Source organism: Chamaea fasciata, unplaced genomic scaffold (assembly GCF_029207755.1).
Source record: "Chamaea fasciata isolate MVZ Bird 193981 ecotype frontalis unplaced genomic scaffold, bChaFas1.0.hap1 SCAF_5, whole genome shotgun sequence".
Classification (NCBI taxonomy): Eukaryota; Metazoa; Chordata; class Aves; order Passeriformes; family Sylviidae; genus Chamaea; species Chamaea fasciata.
In genome coordinates this window covers 20541559-20557441 of record NW_027094090.1, presented here as the reverse complement: position 1 = coordinate 20557441, position 15883 = coordinate 20541559, and the positions used below count along the sequence as shown (strand labels likewise).

The window sequence follows — 15883 nt, the reverse complement described above, 5'->3', positions numbered from 1 at the left end:
AAAGTAGCTTCGTTAATATAAAAGTAAACAGAGAAATGAAAACTCGCTCTAAAGGTAATAGGCATATCTTAAAACAATAAAGTCCAGTCTTTAAAATTATATATGTATTACCTTTGTACAGTCAGTCATTCAGCAAGAACACTTGCTGAAACTCAGATAAACACTGTGCTGAATAACAAAAAAATCTAAACGGGGCTAGAAGATTTAAAAAGTATTATTTTTTTAAAAAGTACTTGTCCTGAAAACTCATCAAAAATCTTTTCATAAATGTTTTTTTTTAAATACAAGGCTGGTGTTACAGTCAACAATCCAGACATTTCTCAGTTTAAGAAATGGAAAGTTTAAAACTTGTGAAATTATGATCTTTAAACATCAGAACTACTCTGCTTCCAAACTTCAATTTAAACTTACAAGTATAGAAAAGGCTGAAACTGAAAAAAAAAGCTTTGAAAATGCCTACAGTATTTTAAATTACCTAATTCATCAGTTCTGTCTCACTTAGCAAATAAACTTGAAAAAAAAAATAGAATCACAGTCTTTTCCTAAGAAATAACTTTTGGAATGGGTTCCCACAAAGCAACTTTTGAGAGAAAAGAGGATCTCTCTGTTTAACTGGTTTCTCACTGCAGGTACCTTTTGCAGTTTATGCTGCCACCCAGGAGAAGTGTGACTATTCCTTTGTCCTCCAACAGCAGCTAATGGGAGGCTGGAGGGGAAAACATATTTGGGGGCTGCTGAAAGCCTTTGTTCAGCCAGTGGGGCGAAATGACCCTGGCCTGCAGTGCACTGAGTATCTTCCAGCTGAAGGGGAATGCTGCCTCAGAGAAAAACAAGGAGTGAGGAACTTCCTCTCAGACAGAAAGAGAGCAGAGGAAGATTGGGCAATAAATTGTGATTTAGTCATCCTCTTGTTCACATCTTTTTTAACACTATGCTTCTACAGTAGAACAACAAAGGATTGTTGCCAAGGATTGGGTCAAAAGTTGGAGGAAATTATGAAGCATAAAAATAATTTTGCTCATAAAATTTTACATTTGAAAAAACATGAAATGAGAAGGACAAAAAGTTTCTCCATTCTTAACATGATTTCCTGTGAGAGGGAAGGATATTTCCATCAGATAATCTGGTGAATTTTAACTAATTTTCCGCTCCAAGACATAGAATAATACAATCATTTAGGTTGGAAAAAACCTCTAACATCATCAAATCCTGACCTAACACTGACAATTCCACCACCAAACCATATCTTGTAAACACCTCCAGGGACAGCGACTCCACCACTTCACTGTTCAATGCTTGGCCACCCTTTTAGGGAGGAATTTTTTCCTACATCCAGCCTAAACCTGCCCAGCCACAACATGAGCCAATTTTCTCTTGTCCCATCACTTGCTGCCTGGGAGAAACAACAACACCCTCCTTGCTACAGAAAGTTGTGGAAACAAGATAAACAAGTCCAGTTGTCTGAGCTGCTTCTTAGGAATCTAGTACTTTAGACTAGACTATGCAAAAATTCAAGTACTGATAGTTTGTTTGCAATCTTGCAAGTACTCCCATATTCTAAAGATTCTGAATATAAAAAAAATTAGAAGTGCAGAAATGGACTTTTGAAAAATCATAAATTGCTGAATATGGAATGCAGAACTTCAGCAGTCTTCTATCTCCTGCTCCTGTAATAAGGAAAATGAGAAACTGTTTCAAATATCCCTCAGATTAAACCTCATGCTATGCACAGTGTTGGCAGCAGAGATTCTAGTTTAATCAAGCCAAACATTATTCATTAAATGAAAGAAATGCTAAATTTATAAGTTGACTTTCTCGACTTTTTTCTATGATGCGTATTGCATGGACTACCTGCAGAGCTAGATCTCCAAATATGATCAGGATTAGAAAAGAATGCTTTGTGGTGAAGAACAAGTTCAGTGCTATGCTCTTCATTAACACAGCCTGAGGAATCATTTAGATGCTGTTTTCTTGCAGTCACAGGAATACATTTAATCAAGAATTCATTACATAAACACACACACACACAAAAAGATTTGCATAATTTTTAGAAATATGGGAGAAGTAAGAAGTCTCTACCTGAACTATATTACTACACTGATAGAACTACCTCTTCCTCCCACTGAGAATTGAAGTTCTTTATCTTGACAATTACAGCAGTAATTTACAAGTCAAATTAATAGTGGAATACTTTTAGTATTGTTCCTAACTTCTTTTAGTGTTACTAACAAACAGATGGATATAAGCATAAGATCTGCTGAACAATAAATCCAGCATGAAAACAGCTCGAATAGTAAGATCATAATGATAATAATTTATGGGAAAATTTCTATTATGAAATTACAATTTGTCTATACTGCAGTTATGATAACAGAGGTCAGACTTGTCAGAATACTTGGAAATACATTAAAATTTATCTGCCTTGCTAGATAACACCTTATAATTGTTTCCAGTTGGAGGAGAAGGAAAAAATTATTGAGTGTTTTTTATGGTCTTTCCTTAGCAGAAAGTGAAACATCTCTTCTTTCACAATATGGGGACCAAGTATTCATCTTCTCATTCAAGCAAAGCATTTCCAGATTAATATAATAAATTATGTCTGATAACAAAGATGTGTGATAATAATCTGTGAATAAAAATGGTTTATTTACCTGTCAAAAATGCTAAAAGGAAGGAAATTTACAAAGTTCAGTTTATTAAATACTGTTGTACTTCAAACAGCCATCTACCCTCAGAAGGTTTTCGTGCAATCTGCCATTTTAACCTAATTTTACACAGGAACTGAAATACCAGTTTTAATCACTCAGCTATTCAATATATTTTTCAGCGGCATTTTGGTCATTAGAACATTTCAGACATCTCTATCCTAGATGATTCCAGTACTTCCAGTGTTTTGCTGTATACCTGTGTGCGACAATAGAGGAAAGCTATATTCACAGAATTCTTTCTCACAGAATTTCTCTCCTTTGACTCTAAAGTACCTTATTGGCATTAATGTAAGTGTTAGAAAATTAATGGTTTATGTCTTAGGCGGCCATTTTTCATTCAGCTTAATGACAAACTGGAATAATTTAATTTTTTGTGGTAGGTTCATTTCATAAAGAAGTGGCTGTCAAAACAGGCATGAACACGAATGGACAAAATCATGAACTAGACAAAAAAAAAATCACACAGGAACTAAAGTCAATGTTCATATTTTCTCTGCAGGACATCTGTAAGAACTACAATCTCCAAATAGCATGTTAAATACCATAGAACATTTATATTCTGGTGCTTGAAAATAAGGACACATGAATAAACATGGAGATCAATACAAGCCACTAAGCTTGAATTATGCCAGGTTATTTTGTACTGATACTTTTTACAACACTTTAACATTCCTTTATTATCCATATATATGTATATTCAATTTTTCAATAATATATGGTAGTTTTTTTCAATTTTATATTAGTTTCAAACTTACATGCAAACTGAGATAATACAAATTAAAAAAAATAGCATTTGTTATAAAGGACTGTTAAAAATGTTACAAATGTCAAGATTAAAAATCAACATATTCCCATTGCATCTTGTCAAGTTACCTTAGCATTTTTTCTTATGGATATGTCACTGCATGCAAATTCAGGCATTTAACTCAGCTCCATTCACCAGCCAGACCCAAGATTCTTCATGAGCACAGAAGAAGAAGAGCAGTTTCCCATTCTGTGCTTCACAGTAAGAACATATCATCAAGGTTCCTAGTCTGTCTGCAGATAAGTACTTAGGCTTATTTAAATTACCTTCATCATGTGTATTTGAAGTTTGATTGATGCCAACACTCAATTTATGGACTTGTGCTGATCCTACAGGTTTACACTCCTCTAAACGTCATACAGAATCACTTAGGAAACTTCTGCTTTTGGGAATTGATGCCCAAGGCCAATAAATTTTTTGATTTTAAGGTTAACTGTTCTAGGGTGAGCTCTGAGTTTTGGATCTAGACATCCATTTTCAGCATTGATAGCATTTTTTTTTTTTTTTTATTTAGAGGTATTGACAGCAAAATAAAAGCTGCTCAGTAGGTTTGTTATTCAATTAGCGTTAATTAAATACTTAAGTACAATCTCTTTTTCAAGAAATGCTTAGTAACTTAGTAAGCACTCCTAATGTCTAGGAAAAGTGAAATTCCTTAAAACATTTTTGAAAAGTTTTAACTACTTGTTATTCAAACAGAAGTATTTCTAAAGTTAGTAACTGGAAGTATCCCTAGCAAGTAATGAATTTCATAATAAATTTATTACTGTCAACATTTCATAAGGGAAACATTGCTTTAAAACAGAACTTTAAAATCCCTAGCTTTTATTGCTCTGTCCTCTGTGAGTAAGCTCAAGACATGAAAAAAAATAATTTCAGGATTCTAAAATAACTGCAATGTGAGTAAACACCAAAAAAAGTCCATGGAAGTTTTTCGTTTGTTTCACCCTCCAAAAAGATCATAATATCAAATTTCAAATGAAATATTCTAGAATACATTAGCTTGTTTTTAAATTGCTTCTTATGGTGTTAAGCATTAACTGAAAAACAATACATTTATTCAGACCATGCATATGTGTGCAGTAAGAGATTACATTTTTATCCCGTTCAGAGAAGCATTTTAATTGTATGGAATATGTAAACTGTTATGAAGATGTTTGTAAGACTGTGTGGAAACATGTTTTTATTTGCAGCAAAAAGAAGGAGCACTTTGAAAAGAATTATTGGAATTACAGAGCTCTTGTATTAGCATTTTTTTCCCTCCATAAAGGAGAGGGAAGAAAATCAAATAATTTAGAAAGAAAAAATGGCAATTAACAAGTAAAATTCAGTGTTAGAAGCTGTGTGATTTAACATCATTTGTGTGTTCAGTCTTGGGTTTCAAACAAGAAATGCAAAAGAGGCGTTTATTAATCTTGTCTTTAAAGGTTGAAACCAAACCATCCTTTACTACAAGCCAAGGTGAACCGATGGTGTAAATCGAAGTCACTGCCAGCAGAGAAATATTTCCTGTTCCACAACTCAATTCTTTTGGTCCCAGTACTCGTCATAAACCTGATTGCTGCTAAAAGTGCCACTCATTTATGCAACAAAGCATTTTTGTAACTTAAGCCTACAAGTACAAAAAAGTCAGAATTGAAAAACAGTTTACCTAAATATGTTTCCCTATGCCAAATGGGTTTTTTTAACTTTGTCTGTGATAAGCCATTACCTTGGTACTCACTTTCCCGACTTAATCCAAAAAAACACGCGAATAAGCCTGATCCAATTCAGTAAGTCTGCTTCAATTTTCAGTGAGGAAAATGGTTTTTTCTGCCCTACACAATCCTTCTGCTTGAAAGTGTTTCATCACAGTATACAGAACTGTTCTTTAAATCCACAGACAAGGGTGCCCTCTAAACTAGAGACATAAACCTTTGCACAATTATAAATGAACACGTGGTGACTTTTCAATTAAATTAAAACAAATGTTTTAAAGAATTACACAAAACACCTGCTAGAAGGAAAGACAAGAATTTATGTGAAAGTGTTGACTTTAATTTCTTATTTTTAAGATTTTTTATATATCAAATATTTGCAGTTTTGAAGATTGATGCTAGTATTATTGCTTTTCCCTGCCTAACTTGTCATTTTCACCACTGTCACCTCAATAAATACTGACAGTCAACATTTACCTCTGCCTTCCCATTAAAACTGAGAGGAGGAGAGTTACATGTCTGATGTGCTCTGCATCCAAGTATGAATCATTTAATTTCTTACTAAATTATCAGGAAAGTGTTTTGGTTTTGCATTGATACAATAATTAGTGAGTTAGGCCTTATATGAATTTACACACACTTCATTCACCATTTATCTCCTCCTATTCTATTTTTTATTATTTTTAATTTTTTTAAAGTTTATGGTGTCAACCAGAGACTAAAGTAATTCTTTTCATTCTGCCCCAGCATTTTTCTTCATTACTTTTGACAAATGTAAGTTGATCTTCTTAGATTTGTGGAATGCAACCAGTTCTATCAGATCTGTGGATGATAACAAAGATTGATAGTACTTCATGTAACAGGCATCAGCATCACTGAAGGGCAACAACAATTTTATAAGAAACAGTAATTTAAGGTCATATTGAAAAATTGTCAATGTTTTTATGCCAGTCACACAACAATCACTTTCTTGTGTTAATATTTAGGAAACCTACCTTTTGAAATGTGTATTTTACTGTCCATGAATTCTGACAGTTTTTCTGCCATTCAGAATTACACATTCATAAGAGTGAAAATGTTTTAATGCTGCAATTATTGAGAGATGAAAATAGAAAAAGAGTAGTGTTTTGATATGTAAACACATCATCACTTACCTTCTCTGCTGATTGGGCCGTACCAAAAAAGATTGGAATAAAAGCTAACCAAATTATGCAGGTTGTGTACATAGTAAATCCAATGGGTTTTGCTTCATTGAAGGTCTCTGGGACCCCTCTTGTTTTAATAGCATAAACAGTGCATGTGACCATCAAGAGAATACTATATCCAAGGGAACAAATGAGAGAAAGATCTGAAATGTCACATTTGAGAACTCCTCTGGCATTTTCTGGTTCAAGTGTCCTCTGCTCTCCGTAGTCTACAATGGTATGTGGTGGATCAATAGCAAACCAGATGAAGACTCCAATAAGCTGCAAGGATATGAGGCTGAAAGTGATCACCAGCTGAGAAGCCGGACTAATAAATTTGGGAGCTGTGACAGATTTTTTACCTTGTTCAAATATTCTGTGAATCCTGTTTGTTTTGGTAAGCAACGCAGCATAGCTGAAACACATGCCAAGTCCTAAAAAGATCCTTCGAAATGAGCAGACCACTGTATCAGGAGCTGCAATCATTAAAAAAGTAATGGAGTAACAGAGAAAAATCCCAGTCAGGAGCACATAACTGAGCTCCCGCCCAGAGGCCCTGACGATCGGTGTGTCGTTGTACCGGACAAATGTCACGATCACAAAGGTGGTGGCAATTATACCCAGAATAGCTATGAAGACAGGCACAATGGCCCAAGGAGAATGCCACTCCAGTTTGATTATAGGGATAAGCTGGCAATCCGTGCGGTTGGCATTTGGTCTTTTATTAATGGGACAGAGTTCACAGTTGAATTCATCCACCTGGTAGTGGTATCCCTCACAGCGCTCACAGTGCCAGCAGCAGGGCACTCCCTTCACCGTCTTCTTTCTTTCCCCAGCTTTACAGGGCAGGCTGCAGACAGATGCTGGATGAGTGTGTTCTCTGTTAGCCCACTGCATGTCTTCTACCTGTGGGTATAAAAAATTAATGAGACTTCTATTTTCCTTCATTTATAATATCCTAATCCTGGCCACAGGTTTGTCATAAATCACTACATGCTGACAGCACAAATACAGTTTACCATAATAAGAAACCTGTTTCTTTCCCTCGCACTGACTTTAAAAAAGTGTTAAATGATTGTGTCCAATAAATCATTCATGCCACAGGCTTGATGAGTGTCATTAGTTTCTATTTACCCCTTTACTGCTGACCAAATTGACATCTGTAAAGATATTTATTGACTCCAGGCTAGTTTTAAAGCAAAAAGCCCCATATGCAGTGCTGTAAAAGTTAATCACATGCAAATATAAATATCGGTAGTTCTCAAACATTTAATTACAAAATAAGGCTATTTTCAGAGTGAGCTTCAGAGCAATTTTTGGTACAGTAAAGAAATAGATTAAAATCTCCATACATCAGCCCTGGCAGAAAAGAGTCCCAGAAAAGAATGGTCTGTGATGCTACCCCTTCCACGAATGTGGATATTTCATACTTTTTCACCTTCAAAGCCTTGAAATGTTCAAAAGTGCTGTGTTTACATTTCTAGAAGATTAAAGTAAGTATATACTGGTTTTTGAATAATAATGGAAAAAGTTGTCATGACTACTGCTTTAGCTCTCCTGATATAATAAGTCCAGGGATCCTTTTGTAGCACAGAACAATGCAATCTTGTTTTAGAAATCCTAGCTTTCTCCACAGCAGCACATTAGCAAAATATACTTTATGTATTCTTCCTGCATGCCTTGCAAATGAAATCTGAATAGGGAACTCTTGGATTAAAGAATTTTCTACTTAAAATTATTACTCAGTTTGGTGGCAGCTGTCCTTAGCGCACTCTTATTAAAACCCTGTTCTGCAGAGGTCACTCTGAGTGAAGCAGAGCTGTGGGTAGAGCGGAGCCCCCTGTGGGCACCAGAACCACTCCTTGTTGCTCCAGGCCCCACCTTTCATTCCTTTGTGAGGTGGTGAGCACTCGAGGACAAAGAACTTTCCTCCTTCTTGCCTATTAAGTAGTTAGCACTTTTGTTTCATTTGGAGGGTTTATTCATAAGTGAAACAGCAGTTACAAAACTTCAGGCGTCAGGAATGTTTTCAGTTCCTTCTGGAGGAGGACAGAATGGGGACAGCTTATAAAGAGGGGTAATTTTGGCCTTTAAAGTTTATTTTTTCAGCAATTTTTCAACAGACTTGAGAGGAAATCACAATGTCGCATTTCTGGCCTTATTTGCCTTCCCCAGAGAGCCAGAGCACCAGTTACACACTATGCAGGATGAATAAAGCAGCAACAAGCAGCCAGACTCCTCCTCTCTTCTGTGCAGGACTTTGATGTTGTTCTCCACTCCAAGACACCACAGAGTAACAAGGAGACAAGAATCGATTGTAAAACCAGCTCTGTGAACGCTCAGAGTCACTCAAGGATTTCAGTGGGAGGGAATTCTGAATACCCAGAAGTCAACCAGATTTTATATCAAGAATTGTGATGACTATGCAAAATGCATCATCTGGTGACTATGGAAAAGAAAATCATTTAAGCAATTAGCTTCCCTAAAAGCACAAGCATAACCCAGTGTTGTATGAAACAGCTTTGACAGAGCTCCAGCAGAGCACTGGATACACTAAGAAAAAATTCACCTCTGTTACAATCTGCTGGTTTTAATCACTGAAATCCTAAATCCCCCCAAATAACCCCTTGTTGCTTCATGTACTAGATGTGAGAAAGAACATGCTATGATGAAATCAGCATGATGGTAAAGACAATTCTCCTTCACATTGTTGCTAGGAGAATAAATACAAAGCTTGTGATTTAGTCACATACTACAATAATGGGGGCAACAGTAGGCCGTGGTCATTAATCCAGATGTGTGGATAAGTTTGGGATGACTCAGAAAGCCACAATACTACTTACTGGATAGATTATAGCACACAATACATAATCACCAGGAGAGTAGACAGCACCTTATCCAACATAAACTTAGAATGGCATGGACAGGCAATATCTCATCCAGCAGAAAGCCTGACAGGATAAAGCTTAGGTTTCCAATTTTTAAACACATTTGAATTAGCAAGGTGAGTTTATACCAGATCAGTATTTAATACCATGGGTCTACAGTGGTTCTTATCCGGCATTAAGCATCCTAAGGTCACATTCACTGTAATGTGAATCAATGGCTTAGATATGTACAGAGAGTTCCCTTTTGTCTTTTAGAGCCTCTACCTTACCAAAAAAAAAAAAAAAAACAACAAAAACCCAAACCAAAACAAAAAACCACCTTAATTTTACACATATTTATGATTTCACATACTTTACCCTTGACAGTGTTTCAATTGACTAAAAACACACTTAAAATCTCTTTGTGGTTTGCAAAACATTAAAGTGCTTCAGGTTACACTTAACAGTGGCAACAACTAATAATAAATTCCTACTTCTGAATCTAACTAGTGAAGATTCATATATTTTTCACTTTGACACATCTGACACAATTGGTATCATTTCCAGCATGCAAAGTTATATAAAGTTATGGATGTTGAAAAACTCACTGGATAAAGAATTTTTTACCTAATAAATTAATTATGAATATAAGCACTATTGACTGGTTAGTGATAGAAAAAGTCAAACACAAATAGAATCTTAAAGCATAAAAAGTTCTTAATCAATGTAGAAAATAACCAGAATGAATGGCTGGGGCAGGTGGATTTCACAAGGTATAGATTCTATGTTTTAAAATCTGGATCTAGATTAATCTTCTAGGCAAAAAAAAAGTACATTTAGGGTGACCTTGATTTATCAAAAAGCTTTAAAAAAATGTTGAATTCTTGCTCATTAGTTTTCTATTTCATTTTCTATTTAAGAAGGAAGAGGAGATATAGTCCCAAGAAATATTGGCCAGTGTTTGAAATTGAAAATCCCTTCAAAATACTTGTATATCTGAGAAAATTCTGTCATTGTAGGATGATAAGTCTGGAAGTCTGTGGAAAGATGCAATTCTCTCATGAGCACAACCATCTGACAACTCAGTTTATAGCTACATTAACAAGCAATGTGCCACAGTAAGAACCAATCGGCAGAGTAAAGCTGTTAATTGAGGACTTGATGTTCACATTGGTCTGTATTTGAAATTAGAGTCTTCAGAAGAAGGTTGTATTGACCTAATTTTGACATAGTTCAGTGGACTGAACAGTGGTAATCTTTAACGAAGATGAACTGCCCTTCTGGAAAGCATACCCTGCTTTCATTTCAGCCTGAAGCAACCCAGTTCACTTAGCCCAAGACCTGCCCCATAACGACTGAGTGTGCTAACTGGGAATAATTAGTCATTATTATTTAATTAGTAATTAATTAATGAATCATTTCATAAACTGACTCTTGGTTGAAACCAAAATGCTGATGTGTGTATATCCTCAGACTGCTACTTAGATAACACTGTAGTAGAAGCAGAGGATAGGGCAGGGGAAATTCTATCTCAGAGTGAGCACTGTGCTTTTATTACACTTGAACAAACCTGTTAAGTGTTTCTGTATATGCAGACCTTAATAACTGAAAAGCTATACTAATTCTGGTCATCTGGCTCATTCCCAGCACTCCACAACCTGCAGTAGTCTTTGCCTGTAATGTATTTTTGAGCTACTATTTTGCATAAGATAAAAGTAATAAGAAAATGCAGTACAAAACATAATTACAATAGTCTTAAATCTCTATCAATTTTTTTCCCAGATTGTATGTATCAAAGATTCCAGTTTCTTGAACTTGTACAGAAGATTCACCCATTTTTTCTCTCAATGAGCTAGTACTATTGATGCTACTTCTTCTCTGAGATTATACAATAAACGACAGCAGGAAGTGTTAAGGAACTACAAAACAAAGGAGGATCATTTGGGAACACAGAACAAGGGACAATTATAATTTTCAGAACTACTGAAAACCTGTAATAGTCAAGCTTAAAGGGAGTTGCCGGATGCTCATCCTTTTCTGAAAATCATAATTTTTTTATGTAAACATAAACACTTAGCAGTGGAACTTTCAAAAGTGCCAAGGGGAACTTGCTCAATATAGCTAATTAATTTAAATGAGAGTTAAGTGTCTTGCCTGTTTAACTGCTTTTGAAAATCCCACTATGCTTCCATCTGCAGTTTTCACAATATAAATACTTTGAAAAACTTGCCCTAAAGTGATCCAGAAATTTAAATGTTACAAAACTAACTTTAAGGGATCTTAACTTTGGGCACACTTTCTAAAGAAAATTCTCATGGGGGAAAGAAACTGTCAAAGAGGCCAAAGTCAAACAAAAGAAACACAGAAAAGAAGGTGCTTTTTGACGTTGAAAAAGGATTAAGTTCTGCATGTCTACAGCTCATACTGATTAAAATGCCTGGGTCTGCAGCCTTCTTTATAAAGCTCAGACCCTACCAAGGCTGAGCCGATCTCAGATTGTTCAGTAGCCATGGTTTCTGGAAGACTTATTTTGTCACCTCATTTTCATGTGACATCTTCCAGATCTGGTTCACTACAGTATATTACAAGGCAAAGTTCATTGCTAAATGTATCTGACATCATCTAGCTCAGCTGGACTAGGAAAGCCTAGCCTTGTATCTATTATTAGTAATGGTTTAAACATTATCTCAATTTTATTTGACTAGCTTCTCTGAATTTGGAAAGTGTCTGATAGGCTGACGTGCTATCATGAAATACCTCACATTTCTCTAAGATGCAGTTCCATTTCCTACTATTCCAATACTTACCAGGATGAAAACATCAGAAATACTTTGACAGCATGTCTGTAAGATGTGTATTCATTTTCTATGAAATGCATCATGATACAAAAAAGAGAATGGCGTCATTGCTATTTCAATGGACATAAAAAGTGTCTCTACATGAGATAGCTTCCTGATGGGGGTGCAATTTGCTTTAATGTGCAGCATTAAGATTCACAGTTCACTAAACCATTAAAATACAGACAAAATGCCATTTAATTCAAAACCAAATAAACACCTCTGTCCTTCATGAACATTACAAACACAATTTCCTCTAATATCTAATAATAGAGCTAAAAAATTAATGATGTGAGAGCTCGGCTAAAAAAATACAAGACCAACATAATATGGTACAAATAGCACATTCACATTCCTGGAACCCACATCCTTCCAACAATCAGGCAATTCATTCATTTAGCAATGCCCTCCGCAACTGAAGGAGACTGATCAAAAATGCTATTAATAGGTAAAATATAATTTCGGAATTATGTGTCCAATATGTATGTACAAAACTACTCTGTTTCCTGTTCTTAATTATCATGGAGAAACTTGTAACTTACTTAATTCAGCAAACCATGAACAATACAAAGACACCTGGACAACCTTTAGAGGGTTTTTCAGAGTTCATCACTAGGATAATATTTAAATGTTTCTGATTATGCTATATTACCTCTTGCAAGAATTTTCATTTTTCTTTCAAATCTGAGAGCCAGATATTAATTTTAAAAATGAAAAATTAATGTTTAATCATCTTATTTTAACAAATGGAATTATGTGAGCTCTGGACAGAGTAATGCAAGTTCCTAGAAGTATTTACCTTCTGACAAAAAAGTCCATCAAAGGAGCAGAGCAAGTGAATGAATTAAGGGAGCTTCATCTGGTATTTAGATTTTTAAATTGTCTTATATATCTATTCTCACAGTAAAAGTTAAAGTCTTTAATGTACCTTGTCCAATCAAGTAATCTGAACCATTAAAATTCAAAATTAAACTGAAACTGGTTCAACTAAAGGAATGCATTATGAGTCTAAATATAATGATCATTACATTCCATTTGCCAGATAGATGCATCTCACTTGAGAAAAGCTTGGTACAGCTTTACCCACAGACTAAACTTGCATCTATTTAAGCAGGCATGTGCAGAGGGCAAATAAGTCAATGACAAAAAATATATATAATTTAAAATAAATTAAAACAAAATAAAACAAAACTGAGAATTACTCCAGATTGCCATGCCAGTACAAGATCACTATCATTACCAAATTTGCCATAATTGCTGTAATTTATATCATTCACTCTATACAGATGTATTTCCTAACGACTGAGATGTCATTTTTTGGAATTTTAGGCATAGATATTCCAACAGTTCTGCTAAGAACACAGAATTATATCTTTGGTTTTACAATGTAGTGGTTGAAAATTATTGCAGTCTAATATGAGTTTGAGAAGGAGTCTGAGAAGCTTGATGAGTATTAAAGGATCTGTCTGACTACCACAAGACAAATAATTTTTGCAACAGGTTGTTGCAAGAATCCAGATGGAAGCTGGTTTCTCCTAACTGTAAATCCACCTGTCCAAATTTCCTCCTAGGTAAACAAAGAGGAAACCTTACCTCTCTCACAGGTTTTTTAAAGGGGAAAACAGTTAAATGTAACATAATTTTTATTTGAATGTTTACATTGGAATATTTACATACTATTTACATGTATGTATGTACAATTTTTTTTATGCAAGTACGATATAAAATGTTCTGGACTACAGGAAGGAAGGAAGGCAAGAAGAAAGGAAGCTGATATTATTAGTGGTGCAGCTTTGGTCTCTAAGCCAAGACACAGTCTATATGGCTATGAAATAGTCTGAGTCCATGACCTTGCGCAAAATATTCAACCTTCTTGAATCTCAGCTTTTCAGTCCACTGGAGGGAAGCCATCATGCATACAGGAGTGAAGACAATTTGTTGAAAATGTGTGTAAAAAGTTCAAGTGATGATATAACTAATGATCATCTCTAAGGTTTAGAAGGGGTTTTTTCCAACAATTATAGTTTAGAAATTTTGACTAAAGCAACATTTACTTCTAAAACTGAGCAATATATTTTTCAAAGAATCAATACCAAAAACATCATCATAATTCTGTGCTTTCTCAGCATGTCATAATCTTTCTTGTCATCTCCAGTTTTCAGAACGGCAGTATCACCAGTCTCTGGAATTACTAAAATAAAGAGAATGCGTTTTTATTGCTCTGAACACATTAATAAGTCATTCTCACATAGGGAAAAATAATTATAGGGAAGGATGCTCTAAGGTAATATATAAAAATTGAAAAGAATGCTACAAAAAATCTAAAGACTTTTATGTTCATAAATAGAAAAGTTTAAATACTTGCCTTGCTTTATTAATGCAATTACGTTACTTAGTGATACTGATACAGTAATTTTACCTCAATGAAACCAACCCTACTAATTAAGTCATATAATTCATGGCTGCTGAATACTTACATAGAGGAACACACTGTGTTAACCTCGAAGGGGGAATAATCATACCACGGTATGACAATATACAGACAGTGTTTATTAGTGCCATACAGTCTTAAAATGCTAGCTTTTATATGGCTTGGGATCTATATTACTTTTGTTGTTGTTGTTGTTTTTAGTTTTTTGGTTTTTGTGGGTTTTTTTTCATTTTTTTTGTTTTCCTTTTTTTTTTTTACTTTTACTTTTCTCCTCCCATAATTTGGTTTCTTCTGATTCTTTCAGAATTGCTGGCCCTAGCAGATACTTGGTACAAATGTAGGAGGAGCTGCAGTGTAATACCTTTGTCAATTTGCCAAACAGGAAACATTAATGGGGGTTGAATACTTGGGAAACATCACTTTATTCTCAAATGCCTTGGGGAGTAGACAGCACAAAGTGCAATGATTCGCAGGTCATCAAACAAATAGCTACTGTTACTGCACTGTGTAACCACCAAATGGAAATTTACAGAAATCAAGTAGGCACTTCTATTCAATATATGCATTTTTTTTTCTTTACTGAAAGCATGGACCACAATAAGTTTTCAAGCACATTTTTCTGAAGATAGCCACTTTATTTATAAAGGAGACAAAAAAATTAGCCCCAAACAAATCAAGAATCCAAACAAACCAAAACACACCACCATGGAAATATCCTATTCTAGATGATACTGGCAGACTTCAGATTTTTTGAAAGCTCGTTCAGTGGTCTACTTTCTATATTTTAAAAACATAAAATTAGTACCAATGTGTCAGACTGAAAATCAGGTTTCCAAAGTTATTCTTTATGAGGGCACTTCCATATAAACAATCTCTATCGCATATCCTTACCTAAAGGTCCTTGCTGCCCTTACACGTCCCTGACATGCACTTGACGAGAATTTCATGAGCATTTATAAATAAAATTCATGATGTATACACAGGGATTCAAGTTATTATATGCTGCCAAATGCAGACTGTACCGTAGTTTTACATATATAATTAAACAGGTGTTTAAGAAAAGACTGGATGTGCCACTAAGTGCCGTGGTCTAGTTGACAAGATGTTGTTATGTCATAGGTTGGACTTCATGATCTCAAAGGTCTTTTCCAACTAAGATGATTCTATGTTTCTAGGTTTCTATTCTATGATTCTATGTTCACAAATACTCAAATTAAAAACAAACTAACTAACTAAATTCCCCAAAAACTGGTCAGATTTAGATTTGAAATAAATGGGCTTTTGACAGGAAATCTTCCACCATCACACTTTTTGTCAACTGACTGGTTTTGATCAGTTCTAGTACTACGGCCAT

The 15883-nt window shown here is 34.9% G+C and overlaps 1 protein-coding gene across 1 annotated transcript in view; it reads right to left on the bottom strand.

Moving 5' to 3' along the window:
- Positions 1 to 15883, bottom strand: part of GRM8 (glutamate metabotropic receptor 8) — a 311526-nt gene that overhangs the window by 35183 nt on the left and 260460 nt on the right. The window contains exon 8 of the mRNA XM_066182978.1: positions 6365 to 7300. Coding sequence (XP_066039075.1) covers positions 6365 to 7300 — 936 coding nt within the window. The remainder of the gene's footprint in view (positions 1 to 6364; positions 7301 to 15883) is intronic.